The 27,366-nt window shown below is 43.0% G+C and overlaps 1 protein-coding gene across 4 annotated transcripts in view; it reads right to left on the bottom strand.

The window, feature by feature from the left end:
• LOC123275642 (ATP-binding cassette sub-family D member 2-like) overlaps positions 1 to 27,366 on the bottom strand; it is a 62,628-nt gene that overhangs the window by 24,667 nt on the left and 10,595 nt on the right. Inside the window, exons 4-6 of one of the 4 annotated variants that reach the window (XM_070503516.1) lie at positions 21,470 to 21,591; positions 17,933 to 18,101; positions 17,101 to 17,195 (exon numbers count right to left, since the gene is read on the bottom strand). In XM_070503516.1, the coding sequence (XP_070359617.1) occupies positions 17,101 to 17,195; positions 17,933 to 18,101; positions 21,470 to 21,591 (386 nt within the window). Of the gene's footprint in view, positions 1 to 3,656; positions 3,812 to 9,949; positions 9,990 to 14,623; positions 15,083 to 17,100; positions 17,196 to 17,932; positions 18,102 to 21,469; positions 21,592 to 27,366 lie in introns of those variants that run through there. The other 3 variants (XR_011500337.1, XR_011500339.1, XR_011500338.1) reach the window with 3 other exon arrangements.

Below are 27,366 nucleotides of genomic sequence, written 5' to 3'. Positions count from 1 at the left end.
GTAAAACGTCCATACTACACAAAGCAATCTACAGATGCAATGCAATCCCTATCAGCATCCCGCTGACATTCTTGACGGAAACAGAGCAAGGAATACTAAAATTCATATGGGGCAAAGATCTCGAATTGCTAAGGCAATCCTGAGAAAAAAGAACAAAGCTGGAGGTATCACAATCCCTGACTTCAAAATGTACTACAAAGCCATAGTGACCAAAATGGCATGGTACTGGTACAAAAACTGGCACACAGATCAACGGAACAGAACTGAAAGCCCAGAAATAAAACCACACATCTATGGTCAGCTAATCTTTGACAAAGGTGCCAAGAACATACAATGGAGAAAAGACAGTCTCTTCACTACTATCTCATGACTAGGTACTTAAGCAAAGAACTGGAAATCAATGATTCAGAGAGACTTATGTACCCCTATGTTCCTTGCAGCATTATTCACAACAGCCAAGACACAGAAGCAAACCAAGTGCCCATCAACTGACAACTGGATGAAGATGTCATATACGTATATACACACACATATATATATATATATTTATACACACACACACACACACACAATGCAATACTACTCAGCCATAAAAAAAGACAAACTTGTCCCATTCACAACAATGTGGATGGAACTTGAGGGTGTTATGTTAAGTGAAATAAGCCAGACAGAGAAAGGCAAACACCATGTGATTTCACTCACACGTGGAAGGTAAACACACGAACAAAGAGAACGGTTTACTGGTTACCAGAGGGGAAGAGGGGAGGGAGCTGGGCATAGGGGTAAAGGGGCACATTGATACGGTGACGAACAAATTATAACGGACCACTGACATTTCACAATGTTATAAACTCTTTTGACCTCAATTAGAAAAAAATAGGAAGATTGGCGGCAGATGTTAGCTCTGGACGAATCTTCATCAGCAGAAAGAAATAAAAATAAAAAAAATAAACTAGAAATGTGGCTCAAGGCTGTGCACATCACCGAGCTCTCCAACTTCAGAGCAGGAACAAGGAAAAGATCACACAGCAACCTGATAGGAACTAAGTAGAAATCACGTCTAACTAATAGGAAAAGGCTGTCCATTTCTCACTCCTTCATGAATACGCCGACGTGGAAATCAGAACATATATCTCAGCCATATGTCTTTGTCTTATTTTTCTTCAAGACTGTACAGCATGAACATAGAAACGTTCAGCTGAAAAGTCAGGAGAAGAGTCCTTGAAAGACTTCTATTTGAGGAAACAGAACTATATTTTAGAAAGCTTCTGCTGTGTTTGTGTTCTCAGGAAAATTCAGGAAACTGTTTGCTCTATGAAGCAAGAAATGAAAACCTGTATAAGTTGAGGGACTGAGCTGTAAAGGGAGAGGGTGGCAAGGGAGAAACAGACAAAAAGATAAAGAGAAAGTATTTTGGAAAGAATAAAATTTCCCTTGAGATTACATGCAGCTTAGAAACAATCAAGATCAGTTTTTACATCACTGGGAATTGAATCAATGATGTTGAAGCCATTCTTGAGAAACTCTCTCAGAAAGAAGGAGATAAAGGAAAAGAGAGAAAATAAGAAGAAGATTCCAGAGATGGAAAAAGATTTTCAATAGAAGAATGATTGGCATGTCTGAGGGAGAGAGCAGAGCAGATGAGAAAAATAATCTTTAAATACATCTCAGAGGAAACTTTCTGCAACTCAAGGAGGGCCCCGATCATCAAAAGGAACACATCAGATATGAGGCCAAATTGATGAGAAAAAAATATGACCATAACACATATTGAGAAAGTTTTGGAACTTCAAGAATAAATAAAATTCTCTAGGGATTTAGGAAGAAAGAGAAAAAAAGGTCACATTGGAATTAGACTGCTCACCTGCAATTCTAGGATACCTGGAGCAATGTGTGGGGACAGAGACGAGGGACAAAACTGTGTGAGATAAGCATTCGATACCCAATCTCTCACCCACGAGCGAAGACAAAAACAAAAAGATTTACACTAATGTGCAAAGACTCCCAAGATACACTATTCCATCTAGCAACAATACTAGAAACACAGTTAAAAGATGAGTCAGACTCAGAAAAAATATGATCAACACGTAAAATAGACAAATGGTTAATATCCACAGTGAAGAAGGAGCTCCCAAAACCCAACTAAGAAATTACTAAGGGGTAGGAATAAATAATTGACTGAGAAAGAAATACAGATGACCAATAGGCAGCAAGGACACAATCCATCAATTAAAATCGAAACTGGCATTGAAATACCATCGGATCAAGAAAACAGGAAGAACATCACGTGTGGGAAAGGCCTGTGAAAATCGATACCGGGAAGAACTCCCAGGGTCTGGAAGATCAAGACAGCTCCCTGAATCCAAAACTCTCCACAGTCATACAATCGACCTCCTCCAAATCATACAGTCAACAAGGAGAACCAACGAAGCCACATAGAAGCAAGCCTGTAGTGTCACAATATGACCAAGACGACCATAACCTTCAAATGACCTGCAAGTTCAGAAACAAATGCCAACTTCCAGCCCAGCTCCGACCACTACTGAAAGCCTTTGGCAGAGTGGAGGATTAGAAGGTTTAAGACTCCATGGAAAGGACAAGGTCATGGAGGAATCAGAAAAAACACATCAAACCACCCTCAAAAGAGGAAGTCCAACACTACCTGCTGAAATACGCAACAGAGGCGAAGGACTCGGTAGTCCTGGGCACTGGCCACGAGCACGCTGCTGCAAGGGGAAAGGCTCTGGAGGTGTCAGCCTTGGAGAAGCACTGCTTCCAAGGGAGAACCAGAAATTGGCAAAAGAGGCGGTGCTCCTCCCAGACGGGGCCATAAGGAAAGAGGATGGAAGGAAAGAAAAAAGGAATAGGAAGGATTTTGCACAAAGGAAAGAGAAACAAAATATACCCCTTAATTCCCGATTGCGTTATGTTTAAAGAAACTGCGCTTCACCATCCTGACAGAAGTGGGCTCTCTCACACTAGGAACCCTGTCCATACAACATCCAGGAACAGGAAAAAAAAAATTCCATACAAAGTTACTGTAAGAAGAAAACAAACTGAATCATAACATTTCAGTCGTTCAAAATTTCTCCTATGCTCCTCCAAAAACATGAAGGAGAAAACATACAGCACAACACTCCACATTTAATTATTTCAAACACGCATTGGAAGATGTTAAAAAAAGAAAAACAAACATCTAGAATTAGAAAGCCACATATTAAGGCAGAAACGGACACAGCACAGAAATACCGTGAGATCCGATCAATTTCTTTTAAAAGACAACAACAAATAAACTAAAACTAGAAGGCGCCTTAACAATCCCGTACAAGAGGGAGAGCTGCACTCCTCAGAACCCATTGAGACCAACGTCACTATCTTCTTCACGTCTGTCCTTCCAGCAAGACTTGGTTCCAAGGAGCCAAGACCACGTGTGCCGCTTCAGCGCCCGACTCCCGGGCACTGCATCCCCGGGCTGGCCCCGTGCCCGGCACACACCGCACGTTCGATGAACGTGAGCGCACGAAGAGACCCCTCGCTCCGCGTGCCCCACAGCTGTCGCGCTACCTGACGGGCACCTCTTGGCGCACAAGCCTATTCCTCAGATACAGGCTCGGCTCCCACCAGCCCCCAGGCCCACGCCCCACGCCCCCAGGCACCTCTCCCAGATGGAATCATCTTCGCAGGCGCCCTGGTCGTCTGTGTTGGGCGAGGAGGAAGACCCGGAGCTGAAGGAGGGCCTCCTCAGGCTAGCGGCCATGGCTGTGGAGGGCCCGGGCTGCTGTGCCCACCGGGGACACGGAGCGGCGTCCACGGACGCCGGGGGAACGGACGAGCCCAGCCCCGGAGAGAGTAGCAGAGCGCGACCGGACTCCGCCGGGCTTGGCTCGCAGGCGCGGGTCACCGATGGCTCCCAAGATGGCGGCCCAGCAGGGGCGTGCTCCTCGGCGCCGAGGCCCAGATGCTCCCAGGCCGTTGCCCCGCCCCCTCTGGCGGTGGACTGTGGACAGAACTCCTGGGGCCCCGTCCACACGTTTCTGACCTTCGCGGAGCGGGAAGGTGCGCTGACAGGGACGCAGGGTCCCCGCTACGCTTGCTCTCAGGGAACTGCAGCCTCGGGTTCCTCCAGAGGCCGCGGAGATTCTTACGGCTGACCAAGAACTTTTAGACAGAAAAGCATGAAACAGTATGTCTGAATTACAACTGAGCTGATGATCACCAAGGTAATGCAGAGAGTGTCATGAGGACATATAACAGGGGCAAGATCTTGACTGCAGGTGTCAGAAAGGCCTCCTTGAGGGATCCATATCTGAGAGAAACCAAAAAACCCTGGAGTCATCTTTGACTCCTCAGTCTCCCCCACATCCAGTCTGTCAGCACATAATATCAGCTCATTTGCTCTTCAAAATGGACCCAGAATGTGACGGACTCTCAGAACTTGCTCTGCTACCATCCTGATCCAAGCCACAACATCTCTGACTTGGAATATTCCAGTACCACTCACTCATCTCCCTTTTCTAGCCTTGTCTCCTACAGTCTATTCTCCACAGAGAAGCTGACGTGATCCTGTGAAAACTCAAGTCACGTCACCTCCTTCTCCAGTTCAAAATCCTCCAATGGTGCCTACCTCAGAGGAAAAGTTAGGGCCTTACAAGAGCCTGCAGCATCTGTACCCACGGGCACCCAGATTCCATCTGCTACTCTTCTCCATCTCACTCAGGCTGGCCTTGTGGCTCCTGGAACAGGGGAGGCCAGCTCCTGCCTCAGGGCCTTTCTGCTCTCTGTTCTCTCTGCCTGGACACCGTTACTCGTTCCCTCACCCTCCACAAGTCTTTCCCCAGCATTAACTTCATTGGGGCCTTCCCTGGCCATCCCATCTCCAGTCACAACTCTTTCCAACACTCCTACTGCATCTATCACTACCTGACTTGCCAAATATTTTCCTTATTGTCGTTCTGGCTGTCTCCCTCCTGGAATAAATGCTGCCTAAGAGCTCCAGTTTTGTCTGTTTTGTTCACTTCTGTATCCATGCTAAAACACTGTCTCCAGAAACTGAGTAGGCACTCAATAAAGTGTGTTGAGTGGCTGCCTCCATCTGAGAGATGACGTGGAACCACTGCGGCAGGGAGGGTGGGAGAAAGCATTGCGGGAAGAGGGAACAGTGTGCTGACAGGCGCCAAGGGAGGCAGGAACAGGGCACATTTGAAGAACAGAAAGGATCCCTTAGGGAAGGGGGGAGTGGTGTGAAGGGAGGCTGGAGAAGTAGGACAGAGCAGGCAGGGCTGTGGAGACCACATAAGGAACTTTGGTCTTTTTACAACAGCCACAAGAAGCTAGTAAACTAGGGAGTGACAGGATAAAATATGCCCTTTACAAACCTCTGGATTCACTATGAGATATGGGTTTGGAGGAGGGAACAGTGACTGGGGTCCTCAGTCACCAGACTAGTGCCATAGCTCATACCACAGGTGATCTTAGCTTGGACTGAGATGGCGGAAGCACAGGTGGAGAAAAGGAGGTAGATTCCAGAAATATTGAACAAATAAAATCAACAGGTCTGGGTGATTGATCACATAAGGTGGTACAACAAAGGGCAGTTCCAAGCTGACTCCTACATTTGGTACTTGGGAACTGAATGAACAACGGCCCCATTCACTGGGTTTTGGGGTGGGGTAACAAGGAGGAGAACACGCGAAGATGATGCAAGAGCACAGTTTTGGAAATCATGAATTTGAGATCATTCTGAGACATCCTAACGGATCTTCCCAACTGGCAGTGGGTATCCAGGTGGCATGATCAGATGATGAAAGGTGTGCTGTGTCATGCAATGTCCTGTAGGTTTTTACCTCATGGCTGATGGGGCATCACAGGTTGTAACTGACAAAGTGATAGGATAAGATTTGTGATTCTGCTAAATCACCCTGGCCACAGCATGATCACTGGGGTGGGGGAGGGGGTTAGACCAGAAGCAGGTCCAACACCAAGGACGTGGTGCAATAGAGCAGGTGAGAGAACAGACCTGAGCAAGGGCTGCAGCGGTGGGGAAGGAAAAGAGCACAGACCTTCCCTCTGTCACCACCCATCTCCCCCACAGCTGCTGGGATTTTTCTACAACACACACCAGATCATGTCAGTTCTTCCACTTAAAACCCCTCACCACCTTCCATTAGCCTTGAGACCTTCTACATCTCATTCTCTGACAACCTCAATGGAATTCTCTCTTGCCACCCATTCCCCCACCCGATGTCAACGTCTCCTGACACACTATTCTGCTTCAATCTGCATCCTGTTTAGCTCATGCTGTTTTCTCCTGCCTGGCAAACACCTATTTATCTTTTTAAAACTCACTTCCTCCTCTGTGAAAAGAAGAAAAGCAGTGCTGACATCCAGGAGCTGGTCCGGTACCATGAGCCAGGCTTTCCTGTTGTTACAAGCTGGCCTCGTGCTCCCACAAGCCATGCTGTTCACCTGTTGGACATAAACTTCTCACAGACACCAGCACAAGGTCACGCTGCGACAGGGATGACGTGAGACAAAACACCACCACTTCATCATTTTGCCTAAACAGACAAACACAAGGCCGTCGTGCCATCCAGAAAATACCAAACATCCCTCTCTCCTGACTGAAGCGAGCAACTGTGGCTTCTTTATGAATTACGGCGTTTGTCTCACTCTAGTCACAACTCCTTCTAGAAAGGATTGATTGAGCTACACGATCACAGAATTGTCCCTGCCTCCTCTCAGCACCCAGTCCAGAGCAAATCCCTGCTTCCTTGAACCCTCCCCAAACTATCCAACCAAAGCCCAAATCCTGTAAGTTCTTTCTAACGCCCTCATCCTGATAGGCTCCAGAGTTCCCTATGATGTGAGGCCTCCCTCATTACAAAGAGTAATTAAACCCAACTGGTTTACCTACTGGTGTGCTTCTGGTGGTCTTTGCTGCAGGACATTGCAACTCTAACAGTAGGATAGGTTGATTAAGTTTCTTGGAGGAAGTGAATGGAGCTCCAATCTGAAGGCTTCTATTTTCTATGTTATGCATACTCAAAACATCACCCATATTATTTTGAGAATGAAGGGTTGGGGGGAGTAAATCAGAAGTCTGTGGAAAATGTCTGAATTATATATTCTGGAGCATGGGAGAGTGACTTGACAAGAGAATCCTACTAGAATGGTCAGGCTCTGTGAGGGCATAGGTGAGGTGGGGTGACATGAACTCAACGTAGTACCCAGCTGCCCTGCTCTGAGTCCTAGCTCCAGTACTCAAGACAAAAATGGGTAGTTTGGTTTTGGGTTTACTGGGACTGAAGGGCAAGGGAGAGGAAGGCATTGCCAAGAGAATTAATCATGGATGGACTATGAAGTCCAAGCTCAACTGAGAGGTAACAGCATAGAGGAAGCATCTAAAGGATAGAGTACACCATGGAGGGCCTGAGGAAAAATATGCTGAGGGCCTAGCTGAATTAAGTGACCAAGCAAGCTGGAAAGAAGAGATCAGGGCTGGAGGGTGCTGCACTGCTCATTTGTGAGGTGGTGCAGCATCAGGATGCAAATCCAGGGTATTATGGTGGGAATGGGGACAGGTGGATGAGACGAGGTCAGCAGTACAGATGAGGTATTGAAGAAAATGAGTACCCCGTGTGCAGGCTCAGTCCTCCGCATGCACACTGAAGTCAACTAGGATGACAGCAAGAATTGAGGCAGAGAGGAAAGCTGTGGGCCAGGTGATCAAGTCTTCAATGAAATAGGGGACTAATTAGGCAGAAAAGAGTAATGAGGAGGAGAGGATGATCCAGCTGGGGACTATGGATCTCAAAGAAATGGTGTGGGAGGACAAAGAGCAGAGAGGACATAAATCTCGTACCCCCTAATCCTGAGATCTGCAGGCACCGCTTGACGGGGCTTCAAGAAAAGGATATTCTGTAGGCAGGGCCAGGGCCAAGGCAAAGAGAGGGAGGGAAGGGCTAAGAAGAGGCTGAGGAAATAGAGGAGGCTGGCGATTATGGAGTGGTAATTTCGAGGACACTGTGAGGCTCTGGGGGGTCAGTGTTAAAAAAATTAAAAGAGTGGAGAGCTGACTTAGGGTCGCAGCATGATGGGAAGATAAGGAGACGAGAGAATGGGGAGTGGGGAGAATTTAGCTATCATGGTAAGCACTCAACAGATATCTGCTGAAACAAGTGGAATTATTAGGCATAAATCTAGTGTATCCAATCTGAAGAGTCCTAACTATCAGACTGTAGGAGTGACAGCACGAGGTCATGATGATGATGACGGTGATGGCGATGGTGATGGTTTGAGGATGATGGGGGTGGTGGTCATGACAATAACTACCAAACTTGAACACCTACTGTGTGCCAAGTACTTTTGGAAGCACTCCACATTTAATCCTCACAACCCCCATGAGACAGATGACCTCAATAGGGTCCCCAGATGGGCTCTGTACCAAAGGAGGGAGAAAATGAAAACAGAAGTAACAGAAGTGTAGAAGTGGTGGATCTTGTCAAGATGGCGGTGTAAGCAGACTCTGAACTCATCTCCTCCCATGAACGCAACCAGGTTACAATTATTTTTGGAAAAATTACCCTGTATAGAAAACTGAAAACTGGATAAAAAGAACCCCCACAACAAGGGACAGTCCTGACAAAGGCAGAAGGGCCAGAAATTCCAGCTGGAGAGAAAAAAGTCACCTTTGGGAGCAGTGGAGTTTCTCAGCTGGCCAGGAGAGAGCCACCCTAGGGTATGCAGCCCTCCCGGGAGGGGTGAGGTCCAAAGCAGGGGCCAATACTACTAAAAGCATCCTTTAGACTCAGCACAACTGAGACGAGGGTCTTAGTATCTGGCTTCGCTGGCTATTAACTGCAGCAGGGAATACCCCCAGAAAAGCTATCAGATGAAAACTGAAAAGAGTCGGGTCTTAAAGGGCCCATGCACAAACTCACCCATCTCAGCAAACTAAAATCACCAGAGAGAAGGCTGACAGTCCTTTGGTGAAAAGAGACTCACCTGGTGGGCTCTGGGGGCATCCCGGTGAAAGGAGAGACCTCTCCTGAGACTGAGACATTGGTGGGGGCTATTGTTCTGACATGGTCCAGGCGTGCTAACTCAGACCCCAGCAGACACCACTGAGGTTCTTTCCCTGGCCTGTTAGCCCAGGGGGCTGCCATACCCACTAGAGCACAGATTTAATCCAGTTCAGCCAGGGCAGGCAAGCGGCCCTAGGGACCTGTCCCACCCAACAGCAAGCCCTCAGGCTACTTGTCAGCCTGCATTGGCTGAGTGTCTTGATCCCCTACAGGCAAAAAATCGGTTGTGTTTCTATACGCTAACATGAAGTAGCAGAAAGAGAAATTAAGAATACAATCCCGTTTACAATTGCAACAAAAATAATAAAATACTTAGGAATAAACTTAACCAAAGAGGTGAAAGATCTGTACACCGAAAACTGTAAAACATTGTTGGAAGAAATCAAAGAAGACGCAAAGAAATGGAAAGATATTCTGTGCTCTTGGGTTGGAAGAATTAACATAGTTAAAATGTCCATACTTCCTAAAGCAATCTACAGATTCAACACAATCCCTATCAAAGTTACAGCATTTTTTACAGAAATAGAACAAAGAATCCTAAAATTTATATGGAACAACAAAAGACCCCGAATAGCCAAAGGATTCCTGAGAAAAAAGAACAAAGCTGGAGGTATCACACTCCCTGATTTCAACATATACTAAGAAGCTCTAGTAACGAAAACAGCATGGTACTGGCACAAAAACAGACACACAGATCAATGGAACGGAACTGAGAGTGCAGAAATAAACCCACATGTGTATGGACAGCTAATATTCGACAAAGGAGCCAAGAGCATACAATACAGCAAGGAGAGTCTCTTCAATAAGTGGTGTTGGGAAAACCGGAGAACCACATGCAAAAGAATGAAAGTAGACCATTAACTTACACCATGCAAAAAAATCAACTGAAAATGAATTAAACAGGATCCTTGGCCCCAGCGCGAAGGACAGAGAATGCAGCCTGGGGAACCAAGCGTCGCTGTCAACAGTCAGTCTGGGCTCAGTTCCATTCAACAAATGTTGACTGAGTGCTGACTCACGGCGGGAACTGTGCTGTGGGCTTCGCACACCTGCTCGCCTTTGTTGTGAAGCAAGGAATGTGTGGAAAACTAGGGAGCGGTGAAACTGGACTAGAGCTACCGGTTACAAGCATCAGGGGCTGAATTTCAGGAACAGAATATTCGGTGAACGAAAGAAATAGGACATTCTGGTAAAGTTCAAACCAAACAACAAAAATGTCGTTTAAAGAAACATACATCTACAGAGGAAAAATAATATACAGAAAAGGAAAGGAATGAGGGGGAAAAAACAGCAATCAGGATCTGTCACCTTGAGGAAGTGGGGAGGGTAGGACACTGGCCGACCGAAGAACGGGAATGGGGAAGGAGTACAGAGACACCCCAGTGATTTCTCCAGTTGGGCTCTGCTCACTTGTATTTGTTTCACAATTGTGCGTACTGAGGATGTTCACAACACATTTTGTACTGGACTTTTGGTAAAATAGTTTCTAAATACATAAAAGAAGTATGCTTGTGCATTTCATTTCCCATTGGGTACCAGGGAACACACAGACTTAGAGCTGAAGAAACTTAGATCACGCGCACATGCAGGCAAAACCACCAGCCAAACAACCAACCAAGCAACCAACCACAACAACTTGAACGTCAGACCTGAAACCATGAAACTTCTAGAAGAAAACATAGGAAGTATGCTCTTTGACATCAGTCTTAGCAGCCTATGTTCAAGTACCACGTGTGACTGGCAAAGGAAACAAAGTACAAAATGAACAAAGGGGAGTACATCAAAGTAAAAAAATCTTCTGCAGGGCAAAGGAAACCATCCACAAAAACAAAACACAACCTAACAACTGGGAGAAGATACTTGCAAGCCATATATCGGATAAGGGGTTAATACGCAAAATACAAAAATAACTCATACAGCTCAACAACAACTAAAAATCAACAACCTAATTAAAAAGACGGGCACAAGATCTGAGCAGTGACTTCTCCAAAGAAGGTATACGGATGGCCAACAGGCATATGGAAAGGGGCTCAACATCATTAGCAAACAGAGGAAGGCAAATCAAAACTACAAGGAGAGGTCACCTTCCTCTGGTCAGAAGGGCTCTAATTGACAAGACAAGAGACAAGTGTTGGGGAGGATGTGGAGAGAAGGGAACTCTCCTGCACTGCTGGTGGGAGGGCAGACTGGGGCAGCCACTATGGAAAGCAGTATGGAGCATCCTCAGAAAACTAAGAATACATCTACCATATGTAGGATCCAGCTAGCCCACTGCTGGCTATTCATCCAAAGAACTTGAAAACACCAATGCAGAGAGACACATGCACCCCTAGGTTCACTGCAGCATTATTCACAACAGCCAAAACTTGGAAGCAACCTAGGTGCCCATCAAGGGAAGAATGGATAAAGAAGATGTGGTATGTATACACAATGGAATGCCACTCGGCCCTAAGAAATGATGAGATCCGGCCATTTGTGACAACGTGGATGGACCTTGAGGGTATTATGTGAAGTGAAATAAATCAGAGGGAGAAAGTCAAGCTCCGTGTGATCTCACTCATAAGTACATGATAAAAACAATGATGAAGACGCACAGAGCAACAGAGATTGGATTGGTGGTTACCGTAGGGGGAGGGGGGAGGGGAGAGAGCCAAAGGGGCGATGAGGCTCACATGTGAGGGGACGGACTATAATTAGTTTTCGGGTGGTGAACACGATGTAATCTACACAGAATTCGAAAGATATTACAACGTACTTCTGAAAGCTATATCATCTTAGAATCCACTGTTGCTGCAATAAAATAAAATAAAATAAAATAAAGTAAAATAAAATAAAATAAAATAAAATAAAATAAAATAAAAAAGTGTAGGAGCCTCAAGAGGCTAACAGGCTTTTTGAAAAGTTATTCCAGGGATTTTTATGGCTTAGCTCAGGGCGGCAGACACCAGCCTGAGACACAGCTGTGACACAGCCACTAACTTCAACTAAACTATATTCCGACTGGAGGGAAATCAAAACTACTGTAATCATAAATTACTGAAGGCTTCACTTTGCGCCAGATCCTGTGCCGACTGCTTTGCACCAACTGTCTCATTTAATCCTCACATCCAAAAGGTAGGTTACCGTTATTCTCCCCATTGTAAAGGTGAGCAGGCGGAAGCAGAAAGATGGCAATCTGCCTGGAATTCACAGAAGGATTCTCTAGGTAATGACATGACTTTTGGACAAGATTTCAAGGTTTAACACATTACAGTGGGGATGCAGATCCCAGTATCACAGAACGTGAAAAACACTGAGTCCTGCCCAATGTCTTAAAACACTAATTATGGATCCTCACAATCTCTTGGCCTGTTTTCTCAGATGAGGGAAAACCCAGCGTGAAAAACCGTTGAGGAGATGTCTGCAGAGGAGGACTACGTCTGGTCTTTAAAGCCGGGAACTATCCCAGTAGATTCTGAGTCAGTGGGTCCAGAGTACGCCTTGAGCGTCTCTGTGCTTTTCAAAAGCCCCACAGGCTACACTTCCGTGCCCTGGGAGTTGGGAAGCACAGTCATGCCCTACCTCGAGACGTTTCAGTCAACAACGGGGGTCCCATCAGATTAGTCCCATATGGCCTAGGTGTGTAGGAGGCTCTGCCATCCAGGTTTAGGAACTCCGTGGTGTTTGCACAGTCTCGAGATTGCCTGACCACGACACACTCCTCAGAACTTATCCCCACTGTTAAGCAAAGCATGACTATACTGCCGCCTTGGATTCTCCACGGTCCCAGACCCTGCACTGTTTAGATGACTGCGCACGCAGAGGGCACCGCGTCTGAGGCAGAGAGCAGCAGGGATCACAAAAGCTCTCGACAGAGAGTCAAGGAAAGGCGTGCTCTGCTTACACGACTCTCTACTTTTCTCTGTGTCTGAACCATTTCATAGCTAATCTGCTTTTTTCAACCCAGCAGCTTTGCCAAAAAAAAAAAAAGGTTACCAACAAACACTAAACAAACCAATATAAAGAATACATATTAAATAAGCCTAACCCTACTATGCTACTGGCTTTTATTTCCCTGGGATAATTTGGACAGCATTAGATTGTGTTACCAAGAGCAGCCCAGCCGAGGGAGATTATTTCTAATTCCACAGTGCTGCAGATGCGGTCAGTAGCAACTGCAGGCTGGAAAGGAAAGAAAGTTGGGTGTAATCCATTCAGGTTCACACGTTTCACCAGGGACAGCCTCCAAGCCTTTAATACTTAGCTATGCATTTATCCATTTCTTTAATCAACCACTACTAACGCCTACTAAAGGCCAGACACTGCTCTCAGTACTCTACGGATATGAAATATCCTCTCACCTTTACACTCACCTATGGAGTGTGTATGATAATCATCCCCGTCTTACAGATCAGGAAACTGACACACAGAATGGTACAGTAACTTGCCCAAGTTCACACAGCCCGTAGGTGGCAGAGCCAGGACCCATTTGACAGAGTCTGGCTCCAGAGGCCACGTTCTGAATCACCACGCTTAGTCTCCAAAAACCTAGAGAAAGCGCCAGCCTCAATCGAAAAGTTTGGTTTTCCCCACCCTACAGTCCCTACGCGGCGGCCCCAGTCTCCAGGGCATTCTTTCAGCTCCTCTGACAGGCCACACTCCTCCCTTGCCCTGTCCCAACACTCTCCCGCACAAGTCCTCCTTGTCTTTTAGGCATCTGCTCTCAGCTTCAACATCACTGCCTAAGTCACAAAGTCTAACAGTAAAATGCCGTATTTCTCAACACTCAACACAAAATTGCCTTTACGTATCTCCTAGGTAATTGGTTGCTGCCTGTCTGTCCTTTCCAACCAGGCTGTGAGGTCCAGTACGTCAAACACCCTGTCAGTCTTGCTCACCAAGTGTCCAGGCCACCGAACACGCACCGACCAGAGGAAAGGAAGGACTTGTCCCAAAGTCAACTCTCCAGACTTTCTGTGCAAGGAGGGAACGAACGGAGCACCCTCCAGCCTCACGCTTTCTTTTCCAGACTTTCAAGTGGGGGGCACATACCTGTGCTCACAACGCTCCCCGGACAGCCCCCACTGCACCCCTAACAGGCAGACTTCTGCACAGCCAAGGGCTTTGGAAAGCACCGGCTCTGCACACAAATATTATGTGGCCCTCGACAGGCCACTTCCCCTGAACCGGCCTGAGCTTCAGGGCCACGACAGGCTTCGTGAAAACCCCAACGGAACGTAGCCTCGAAAAGAGGGAGACCTGCACTCCTCAGAACGCCTCGAGACCAGTGTCCTTATCGACTTCGCGTCTGTCCTGCCAAGAAGCCAAGACCACGGGTGGCGCTTCAGCGCCCGACTCCCGGGCACCGCATGCCCAGGCTGGCCCCGTGCCCGGCACACACCGCCCGTTCCACGAACGCCTGAAGCGCACGAAGAGACCCCCCTCGGTCCCCGCGCCGCACAGCTGTCCCGCGACCTGACGGGCACCTCTTGGCGCACAAGCCTGTTCCTCAGGGACACGCTCGCCTCCCACCGGCCCCCAGGCCCACGCCCCCCAGGTACCTCTCTCAGATGGAATCATCTTCGCAGGCGCCCTGGTCGTCCGTGTCCGGCGAGCAGGAAGAGCGGGAGCTGAAGCAGGGCCTCCTCAGGCTAGCGGCCGTGGCTGTGGAGGGCCCGGGCTGCTGTGCCCAACGGACGAGCCCGGCCCGGGAGAGAGCAGCACAGCGCGGCCGGACTCCGCCGGGCTCGGCTCTGGGCAGGCAGGCGCGGCTGGCCTAAGCCTCCCACGCCTCCCAGCAGCCGCGAGCGCTCCTCTCCTCGCTCGCGCGCGCCCAGCCGCCGCCCAGAAGCTGCCTGGCCGTTGCCCCGCCCCCCCTCTGGCGGTGGACTGCGCACAGCGACAGGGACACCCTCCTGGGAGAACTCCTGCGGCCCCGCCCACACGCTTGGGACCTTCGCGGAGCCGGAAGGTGCGCTGACAGGGACGCAGGGTCCCCTCTGCGCTGGCTCTCGGGGAACTGCAGCCTCCTCCCTCGGCTTTTACTTGAATGTCAGACCCGAAACCATGCAACCTCTACAAGAAAACGCAGGCAGTATGCTCTTTGACATCAGTCTTAGCAGCCTATTTTCAAGTACCACATCTGACTGGGCAATGGAAACAAAATACAAAATGAACAAATGGGACTACATCAAAGTCAAAAAAAATCCTCTGCACCGCAAAGGAGACCATCCACAAAACCAAAACACAACCTAACAACTGGGAGAAGATTCTTGCAAACCGTATATCGGATAAGGGGTCAATATCCAAAACACAGAAAGAACTCATACATCTCAACAGCAAAAAAAATCAACAACCCAATTAAAAAGGCGGGCAACAGATCTGAGCAGTGATTTCTCCAAAGAAGGTATCCGGATGGCCAACAGGCATATGGAAAGGGACTCAACATCATTAGCGATCAGAGAAATGCAAATCACAACTACAAGGAGATGTCACCTTCCTCTGGTCAGAATGGCTCTAATTAACAAGACAAGAGACAAGGGTTGGAGAGGATGTGCAGAGAAGGGAACTCTCCTGCACTGCTGGTGGGAGGGCAGACTGGGGCAGCCACTATGGAAAGCAGTATGGAGCATCCTCAGAAAACTAAGAATACATCTACCATATGTAGGATCCAGCTAGCCCACTGCTGGCTATTCATCCAAAGAACTTGAAAACACCAATGCAGAGAGACACATGCACCCCTAGGTTCACTGCAGCATTATTCACAACAGCCAAAACTTGGAAGCAACCTAGGTGCCCATCAAGGGAAGAATGGATAAAGAAGATGTGGTATGTATACACAATGGAATGCCACTCGGCCCTAAGAAATGATGAGATCCGGCCATTTGTGACAACGTGGATGGACCTTGAGGGTATTATGTGAAGTGAAATAAATCAGAGGGAGAAAGTCAAACTCCGTGTGATCTCACTCATAAGTACATGATAAAAACAATGACGAAGACGCACAGAGCAACGGAGATTGGATTGGTGGTTACCGTAGGGGGAGGGGGGAGGGGAGAGAGCCAAAGGGGTGATGAGGCTCACATGTGAGGGGACGGACTATAATTAGTTTTCGGGTGGTGAACACGATGTAATCTACACAGAATTCGAAATGTATTACAACGTACATCTGAAAGCTACGTGATGTTAGAATCCACTGTTACTGCAATAAAGTAAAATAAAATAAAACAAAATAAAACACAATAAAATAAAGGAGTGTAGGAGCCTCAAGAGGCTAACAGGCTTTTGCAAAGTTATTCTAGGGATTTTTACGGCTTGGCTCAGGTCGGCAGACAACAGGCTGAGGCACAGCTGTGACACAGCCACTAACTTCAACTAAACTATATTCCGACTGGAGGGAAGTCAAAACTACTGTAATCATAATTTATCGAAGGCTTCACTTTGGGCCAGATCCTGCGCCAACTGCTTTGCACCAACTGTCTCATTTAATCCTCACATCCAAAAGGTAGGTTACCGTTATTCTCCCCATTGTAAAGGTGAGGACGCGGAAGCAGAAAGATGGCAACCTGCCTGGAATTCACAGAAGGATTCTCTAGGTAATGACATGACTTTTGGACAAGATTTCAAGGTTTAACACATGACAGTGGAGATGCAGATCCCAGTATCACAGAACGTGAAAAACACTGAGTCCTGCCAAATGGATTAAAACACTAATTATGGATCCTCACAATCTCTTGGCCTGTTTTTTCAGGTGAGGGAAAACCCAGTGTGAAAAACCGTTTAGGAACCTTGTATAGGCTCTCAGTGAACTGTAATTTTAATTTTCAACCTGGCAATAAAGCAGTAGACATCAAATTTCTCTTTCTTTCTGCTTTCTTAGGAATTAACTGCTTCTGTAATTGAGCCACTGTGCATACCTTTCTTGATTTCCCCTCCTTTCCATATGCTCCTGCAAGTATTTAACAAATGTACATGAATTCTGTGTTGTTTTGTATTAGTGTGATGGCAACAATCAGAAGATTTTTGAATATCATCTTACTTTGAAGTTTAGCCTGGAAGCCACCACTTCTCCCGTTGGTGTAATTATGGGAACATTTTCGCAAATAATTCCATGATCCACATCAATAACTCCTCCTATAAGTTAAGGAATGACTTAAGTTACAAAAGCTATCACACGTTATTCTTAACTACGTAAATAACTTAAAGTATAATGCAACATGGATAAATTCGTTATAAAGATAATTCACAGTAACAAATCAGAAAACCAAGTGAAATATAGATATCTATATCTAAAGAAAAGTTTAACGTAAATTTGGACATTTTGACACATCTACTTGGAAAATCTTTCTCAGAAACATTACTTACCAATAATCTAATGTCAACATCATAATGAGAGCAAAGCTAAACTCTATCTGATATAACCCAGCCATACTCTTTACAACTACTTGTTTCTCTAAATTAACCTTTCTTACAGAAAAAACACGGTGCCCCAGAAAGGGAATTAAGACATTTATATATAATTTTTAAAAATATGATAACCAAATAAGTTTAAAAACATAGGATGATGAAGAACAATATGACATTAGTTCTAATTCTGTTATTTGATTTTTAAAAGCAAACAATTCATTCTGCCATATGTGCAGTTTCCAAAAATAATTCTAGAAATTTTGTTCTAAATAAAGGTAACAATTTTTTTTTAATGGTAATGTTAGTCACCACTCCTCAGACTGCAATACTAAGTTTAGGAATAACTATTTAAATAAATAAATGTTGGTTTCTTTTATCTGTTAAAGACTAGCTTCTAGAAAACTTTAGTTCTGTTGATAAACACTTAAATACAGGAAAAATACAAAAACATTTGAGTCTAATACCTTTGATTTCCAACGTATCACTGAGGGATAATTCTATGTTAGCTCCATTCTTGCTATGGTTTTCAGACTCTTGCATGACAGCAGTTCTCTTATAAATGCCTCTTTTCACTTCATCAAAGACCCAAAACATATTGTACACTCGAGCAGTATAGCCTGCTAATTCAGTGATCTAAAACCAACACAGAGAAATAAAATAGAGTTAATATACTCAAGACAGACTTAAAAAAATATGCAATCATATAAGCTTTTTGATTTAATGTTAAAGATCCTATTTTATTATACATGAAAAATAAATAACATATCTGATAACTAAAACAAGTAACGGTAAAAAGCTTATCAAGAGAGCAACATAGCAACGTGTCAATGTAAGTTTGATTGGGATTATAAAACACATAAAAAATTATTCATTCAAGTCACGGTTAAAAACGAAATGTAAAGATTTCAGAATATTAGTGAGACTTAAAAATCTTTGGTCAAGGGGCTGGCCCCACGGCCAAGTGTTTAAGTTTTCACGCTCCACTTCAGCGGCCCAGGGTTTTGCTGGTTTGGATCCTGGGTGCAGACCTAGCACCGCTCATCAAGCCGTGCTGAGGTAGCATCGCACATAGCAGAACCAGAAGGACCTACAACTAGAATATACACTATGTACTGGGGGGCTTTGGAGAGAAGGGAAAAAAAAGATTGGCAGCAGATGTTGGCTCAGGTACCGATCTTAAAAAAAACAAATCTTTTGGTGCCAGCCCCGGGGCCAAGTGGTTAAGTTTGTGCGCTCTGCTTCAGCGGCCTAGGGTTCACCAGTTGGAATCCTGGGCACAGACACTGCACTGCTCATGAAGCCATGCTGAGGCAGCGTCCCACATAGCACAACTAGAAGGACCCACAACTGAAAATACACAACTATGTACGGGGGGCTTTGGGCAGAAAAAGGAAAAAATAAAATCTTCATAAATAAATAAATCTTTAGTCAAATTTCTGATTTGACTCGTTTAAATGACAGATTTCATTTCCAGAAAATTAGAAATTTTGTGAAAAGCTTAAGTTCATTCAATGAAATTATGATCCTTTATTTTGATATCTTTTTTCAATTTAAAATAGGTTTTAAATAGAAGAAAAATACATATTTTTCTTATTAGAAATGAATGTTTCTGAGTCAAATTGATTGTCAAAATTCCTAAGCTTGGCAGAGAAAATATCCCTGCTAGAGGATACCAAAATTGGGAGTGAGCTCAGTGAAAAGCTTCAACTCTTTTTCAGTCCAAATTCCACAATTCAGCTTCTTTTCAAGCCAAACATGATTTATATGCCCAAAGAAAAACATTAAATACGACTTTTTTCTAGGTGAGATTAAAGATAAGATGAGATAAATCTCTGCTTTAGTCCATAAGGCTCAATAGAGTGGTACCTTGCTCCTATCCTGCCAGTGATCCAATTTAGGCTGAATCTCCTGCTGTTTTTCTATTAAAAGAACACCTTGTTGTCAGGGTACTGTGAAAGGTGACTCATCTCCTGTCAAGACCATCTTTCTCAGTGAAAAGGAAAGCACAAAAACCATTCCCTTACAGAAATGTTTACTAGGAAACTGGAACCAATAAGCGAGGCAGGTCACTAGTAAATGTCTCTTAAACAATAAATTGTGGAATAATACAACAATGCTGACATTTGTGTAAGATTTTTGTGTGTGCAAAACAAGCAGTAAAAGAGTGCATATTACTGTCAAAAGCTTTCTACCGTGTTTCTACTGTGTGAGAGGTCTGTAGCTGGATTAGTATCACATTTCTATATGTTAATGTTATAGCTATTTAAAGGGTAATTTCTCAAATGTTATCCACAAAAATCTCCTGAGTTCTCAAGCAGAGGAAAACAGAGCTAAGGATTAACAAAATATGGATTCAAAAGAAACCTGGCTAAATATATTTGCATAAAAAAATAAAAAGTCCAAAACCAAATGTAGAGGTCAATTAAAGAAAAGCAGGAGGCAAGGAGTTAGTAGACCAGGATGCAGGGTGGAGTGGGCCAAGAGTGTCTGAAAAAACCTGAGAATGTGACTGTGGACAAATTACTTTGGGATATAAGACAGGGGGTTTGCCCTTGAACTCTAACTCTAAAAAGGACCCTTGCTCCCTCTGGAGCTAGCAGAGAATGCATGATGCTTTCATGTGCTGTCATAGCAGCAATAAGATTCTTTAGAAGTGAACATTCTGTGATTCAAAGCACAGTCAGCCAAAATAAAGCAAAATGCAATCAGTTTTTGTGTCGGAGACAATGTAGAAAAACTAATTGATATTCTTTCTGTGACTTAGATACCAAAGTATTTTAATGTGAGATGGCTAAAATTTTGATTTGTCATTTAATTTTAATAGTAATTTATTAATCAAAAAACCTATCCTCAAAACTGTGTCTTCAGATTATCAAAATTACTATTTGAAAAATTTTTTAAAATTGAGTTGGTTTGGTACGTGGCCCTAAACAACTGGCTTTACTTTTATTTTTTTAACCCAATTCAAGAAATCAGTTGTTGAATGAGACTGAAAAGTTTTGTGGGTAAATCACAAACTTTGTAACTCTTTTATATGGCTTATTCGAGGCTGATTTAATAGGCAGCTAAATTTATAAAGATGCTCTGGCAATTTATATTGATACAAAAGCCACAAGAGTAATTAATAGTGAGAATGTCTGTCCATGGGAATATTATGTAACATCTGAACTGAATAAAATGATTTCCAGTCTTAACACTGTGATATCTGCAGGTCTTATTACCATTCTTTCAGCAAGTATTTATCGACCACGTACAACATTCCAAGCATTAAAATGGATATTAAGAATGTAAAGCTGAGTAAGACAGTTCCTGCTTTCCACTCAGGGCCTGGTGCAGGGGATAGTCAATTACAATGTGGTAAAGCACCAGGTGTACTGTGAACACAGAGAAGGTAGAGCCAGACTCTGCAATGAAGGCGGGAAGAAGGTGGAATCACAAGAGGGTTTTAGAGGTGGTTGGTGAGGCTTGACTTGTCATGAAGGATGAGTAAAAGTTTGCAAGGTATATAAGTAATATTATTGGCTAACATTTAGTGACTGCTTAATATGTATTGTTTTAAACATTCTAATGCATTAACTCACAACAACCCTACAAAGTCAATGCTATCATCATCCTTATTTCACAGATGATGAAACAGACACAGACAGGTTAAGGAATTTGAGTAAGTTCATATAATTTGTAAATACTGGAGCAAGAATTTAAATTTAGGCACTCTGGCTCCAGAATCCACACCTAGGGGTGTGGGTTTTTTTTTTTTTTTAATTAAAAACAAATACGTCATACTATAGACAGAAAAAGAGGAGCTATAACTGAAAGTGTAAAAATTAAAGGGTATTAGCAGCAATATACTTGGGAGGGCTGCCTTTTATCTTGATTATACTCTTAGCAATGTTTGGTAGAGAAAAATGTTTCCAAAATACTAAGTATATCTTGTAATTTACATTTTGCTTGATTTTCATATATCTTATTTTAATCAAATTGATGACAATAAATGCAAGTACCTCTTTGTATGAAGACATAATCCTTTCAATAGCATCAGCTCCAGAGGCCAATAAATTTCGAGCAGTAGTAAAGGCTTCTGTCCGTTCACTAACCATAGCTTGTTTGGGGCCATCCTCTAGATCTAAAAGCAAATTACAAAACTATTGAGTTTTTTCAAGTAACTAAATGTTTTATTTTATACAGATGAAATTGTGGCCAAAACAACCACATGTAAATTTTTCATTAGTACCAGCAATTTCCTAGAAATTTAATGAATTATTGAAAATACAATATTTGTACGAGATTTTATTTAAAGCTTTCTTTTGTTTCATTATTTTTTTAGAAGGAGATTTGGAACCAAAGTAAGTCTATAGGAATTACGACTATTTTCATTTAGCATTCTTTTGACTTTTTCCAAATTCAACTCCCTGCCCTTATTACAGCTAGGCAATCAAATACTATGGATTTGGTCAATAAAATACTACTAATAGGAATACAAGCAAATATTTCTAGTGTAGTTCCTTTAATAGAAATGCAAGTTAGCTGACCCTCATAATCCAGCCTCTGTCTACCTGTTTCAACCAACCCTCACTCTACAGTCTAGCGGCAGCCCAAACATGCAATACTCTATTTATCCTCTGCTATTTGCATACATGATTTCTTCTGACTTCAATATACTTCTCTTCCTTCTTTGTCTAGCTCTTTCTTCAAGAGTTAACTCTTTAGTCAAGGTTTCCCTGGAAACTTTTGCTGGCCTTTCCAATGGACTTTAAGTTTCTTAAGGGTCAAGAATGTGTGTTTTATTCTTTATTCCTAGTACTCAGCAGAGTCTCCAGCACATAGTACTCCTTAATGTGTATTGAATGGATGCATGGATGCATGGATGGGATGGATAGATGAATGAACATCCTAAATTACTGTCAATGCAGAATTACGGTTAAGAGGAGTCAGACTAGGTTTGAATCCAGGCTTTACTACTTATTGGCAGGTAGTAAGGTAAGTAGAACTTGCCACTTATCCTCTCCATGCCTATTTTCTCATTTGTAAATGAGGGAGACAATAATACTATCTCAAACAATTCTATCTCAAAGAGTTGTTTTAAGGTGAAATACAAATTAAGTGTTAGTCTAATCTATGGCCTATAATAAGTTCTCTAAATATTAGCTGTTATTATTTTCTCTAGTTATTATCGCATATCTATTTAATTTAGTCTCATTCTTCAAAATTATTCTCTCCAAGTCATTACTTTAATCTTTCCAACAATTTGAGTCTCTATCTGGCCCGTCTATAGATTATTTCCAAAGTTCTAAATTAAATGCTGAAAATTAATGAAGAAATTAGAGTGATATAGATAGTCATAGTCTAACTTTGATATTTATTGTTCGCTGATTTATCTCAGTGCAAAGGTTTTTTTTCTCCATATCAGTGCAAATATTTAACTTGTGCCCTATTATGACTACCAGATAATTTCATATTTACTTGCTCACAGACAGCTCAGCTGGGTTTGAAAGAGATCCACGCATAATATAAGGTAAAATGCACTCAGCAGATATTTACTGAACACCTAGATATGCAAGAAATTAGGCAAGGTGCTATAGGACATGCAAGGATAAATGTGATTTTCAGACTCCTTCCTTAGGGAGCCTACAGTTTGGTAGGAGAGAGAAGACAAGTTCCCAAATAACTATGCAGGGCAGCCTATGAAGAGAGTTAATGGGAGGTGTTTAGAGGAGGCAAAGATCATTTCTTGCTGCAAGAGACAGGAAATGCTTCATGGAGGAGTAGACTGTGAGTGAGGCCTTGAAGACCACATATAATTTCAATAGATCATAAGTATAGTATAAGCAACAGGACAGAGAAGGGAAACTTCAAGCAATGCCAACTGAATGATAAACAGTCTGATCAAGTTACAGCATGGGTTGGTGTCAGGCACTGATTTCACCCGAGTATGAGAATCACCATGAGTTCATGGGGCCCTTTTACAATAGTCTAGGGGCCACCCGGTGGCCAAGTGGTTAAGTTCCTGAGCTCCACTTTGGCAGTCCATGGTTTCGCTGGTTGGGATCCTGGGCGCGGACACGGCACTGCTCAGCAGGCCACGCTGAGGTGGTGTCCCACATAGCACAGCCAGAGTCACTCACAACTAGAATATACAAGTATGTACTGGGCGGTTTTGCGGAGGAGAAGAAGAAGAAGGAAAAAAAGAAGATTGGCAACAGTTGTTAGCTCAGGTGCCAATCTTTAAAAAAAAAAAAAGAGGACAAATAGTCCAATGTGGTTCCTCCTAGCCCTACTGTTGTCACTGCTCTAGAGGACTCCTGTTAGCCCCCTTGAAGTGAGTGAGTTTCCCTGAGGAATGAAAAAAGAAAGGCTTTGAGTGCTGGTATAAGTGAGGAGTGAAAAATGTGATTGAATAAATAGACTGGAAACAGAATGTAGATATTCTTACATTTAAATGTGTGACAAAATTTAGATAGACACAAAAAAATTACTGAAAGATTCTCAGCAAGCTACCAAAATAGTGAATTGCTGAATCAGTTAAAGCACTAAGAACAGTTTTGGCTCATAGAGAATCTGGCTGGTGATCTAAAATAATCATGGGATTTTATGAATTTGGGTTAAAAGCGGTTTAAATAGTAGCTTTTACTGACAGTCTCTGTTAAGAAGTAAAAACACTAGCACAGATGAACTGGTGTTTGACATGGCATGGTACTTTCCACGTCGCTTTAGCAGATTAATGCCTATTGGGTTTTCTTCGTGCTTTTAGCAACAAAATTACAAATAGCTCTGGACAGATTTCATTTGACTTTTATTCTACGGATTGTTCTTTGGAAAGTACTGTGAGAGCAGTGCCGGCAGTATTTTGCCATGCACACAACAGCCAACTGCATAACCTCTGTGAGAAGGGTAGATTCCTCAGTGTCAGAGATATAAATTCATGACCTAAAGCACTCACCTATTTTGTATCCCAGATCAACACATTTTATCTTCCTCACCAAATATTTTGAATACGTTGTCAAAAGTGCCTCACTTAAGGATTTAATATTTAACATTATATCTTCTCATTTTACTGCTATTTTCAGCTCTGCTAATAAAAGGATATATTGAAACACGGTCACATCTGTTGCTATTTCACTGAAAAGGTGAGAAAGGATTTAAAACTAAGGTTATGTAATACATTTGTCAAAACCCATAGAACTGTATAATACAAAGAGTGAATCCTAATGTAAACTATGGACTTCAGTTACTAATGTATAAATATTGGTTCATCAGTTATAACAAAGGTATCACATTAATACAAGATGTAAATAACAAGGGAAATTATGGGAGGAGGGGAAATTTGGGAACTGAACACTTTCTGCTTAATTTTTCTGTAAACCTAAAACTATTCTAAAGAAAATTGTCTATTAATTTTTTAAAAATTAAAAAAGCAGGCTACCCTTCTGTACTTTTTTCTTTGGACTTACAATCTGAGTTTACTTCTTGTCATTTATGTTTTATCTTTGCCACCTTGACAAATCTCAATCTTACCCTACCTCATACCATATATAAACATCAATTCTAACTGATGATCTTAATGTGAAATGAAAAACCAATAAATTTCTAGAAGATAAAATAGGAGAGGGCCGGCCCAGTGGTGCAGTGGTTAAGTTGGCACGTTCTGCTTCTCGATGGCCTGGGGTTCGCTGGTTCAGATCCCGGGTGCAGACATGGCACTGCTTGGCAAACGCCATGCTGTGGTAGGCATCCCATGTATAAAGTAGAGGAAGATGGGCATGGATGTCAGCTCAGGGCTAGTCTTCCTCAGAAAAAAAAAGAGGAGGATTGGCAGTAGTTAGCTCAGGGCTAATCTTCCTCAAAAAAAAAAAAAAGGAGAATAACTCTATGACCTTGGGTTAGGCAAATATTTCTTAAACAGGACAAAAAAAGCACTAACAACAAAGAAAATGATTGATAAATTGAACTATATTAAAATTATGAACTTCTCTTAGACACTTAAGAGACTGAAAAGGCAAGAATAGAGTGGGAAAAGAGATTTGAGTGTGTGTGTGTGTGTGTGTGTGTGTGTGTGTATCTGACAAACTACTCATTACAGAATACACAAGAGCTCTACAAATGAACAAGCAAAAACCAGATAAGCCAGTTTAAAAATGAAGAAAAAACTTATCGGTACTTCATAAAAAAGGCTATCCAAGTAGCCAATAAACAAATGAAAAGTGCTTAACCTCCTCAGTCATCAGAGAAATGCAAATTAAGACTACAATGAAGCACGCTTATACACTCATAAGAATGCCTAAAAGGAAAAAGACTCACATCAAACATTGACAAAGATGTGGAGCAACTAAAAATCTCTTACGTACTGCATGATACTATTTATATAAGGCTCAAAACCCAGCAAATACTAATGAATGATCGGCAAAATGCCTGCCTTTGCTGTGGCATGGGGGCAGGGGCAGGAGGAAGCGGGGATGGGAGTAGGAGGCTGAAGATGAGGATAAGACTGCGAAGGGGTTTCTGGGATGGGAGCTTCTAGGATGAAGGTAAGGTTCTGTTTCTTCTCAGTGGTGCTCACGTGTATGGGTTGACTTTGCGACAGTTCACTGAGTGGTACACTAATGATTGTGCCGTTGTGGGCATGTATGTTATACTTTAAAAATTATAGCTCCTGACACGAATAGCTAATTACAGCTAAAAAGTATGTCTTTGATATGTACTGATAATTACTGTGACAATAATTGGTCAACAAGAGAGTAGTCATATGTAAACTGACCCAAATACAAAATTATATTTCAACAATTTGGCATTTGAATATGAGACATACTCCTGCAGCAGGAGCTATGGAGATCATCTTGTTGGAAGTACATTTTAGGAATAAAATATCACCCATGTTATGAGGGTTATGGTAGAGTTCAGTTCCATTCCTAAGAGTGCTTTCAGTTGCTACTTCTGATGTGCCACCTCACGTTAGCAGATCACCAACATGTGGACGCTACTGGCAGTGCTAGTGGCTTAGGTGCTCTCTTCACTGTCTGTCAGGTGTCTGTGATAAGGTCTGGCAGAAGGGACCTATAAGTAGCTTTCCCTGGCCTTGCCCAGAACTGCTTTTGATATGAAGAGAAGAAAAGTGGCCTATAACATTAAAAAATTGAGATACAGCTCCCAGGTAACTATTTTCTTGACATAATTTCAGTCTTTCTCTTAATACAAAGCAAAGAAAGGGGTAATGTCCTCTAAGAAAATATAATAGAAGCAATATATAATTCACTATTTCAATGCCTCTATTTCAAGCATTAGCTCCCACGATTGCTTGGTCTCAAACTAAGTTAAGTCCCTTATAGACTAAGTTCCAATATAGCTAAATGGAGGTAGCGTGATGAAGGTAAGAAAAGTAACACACTAGGAATCACATAATGTCTTCTATCCTTAGTGCTTCCACTAACCATCTGTGTGCCCTTAGGCAAATCTGGGTCTCCAGACTGGATGACCTCTAAGCTCCTCGTCTGATGTGAAAATGGCATGATTCCACATGCAATTTTGTAATGTGAACTTGAATATAAACATAATCCTGTCCTAACCATAAGATTTCACTTGAAGTTGTAGGTGGGTGGTATAACAAATCTACTACAAAACTATTTTTCTTTTCTCCTCCAAAAAAACTATGCAGGCTCTTCCTCCTATCTGCACTTTTACCTCTGACTTCCTAATCACTTTTAAATATCTTGCTCTCTTAACAACAATAATCGTGCCAGCAAATGTCTATTGAGCATTTTCGATGAAGCAGGCATTGTTCTAAGTTTCACACATGTACTCTTCTTTAATCCTCCTAACAACCCTGCTATAATTTCTCCCATTTCAGAAATGAGGAAATTGAAGCACAAGAAGGTTAAATGACTTGCCCATAGTCATAGCCTAGTAA

This window comes from Equus asinus, unplaced genomic scaffold (assembly GCF_041296235.1).
Source record: "Equus asinus isolate D_3611 breed Donkey unplaced genomic scaffold, EquAss-T2T_v2 contig_197, whole genome shotgun sequence".
Classification (NCBI taxonomy): Eukaryota; Metazoa; Chordata; class Mammalia; order Perissodactyla; family Equidae; genus Equus; species Equus asinus.
The sequence above is the reverse complement of the archived record's forward strand: the minus strand, read 5'-3'. Positions and strand labels throughout refer to the sequence as shown.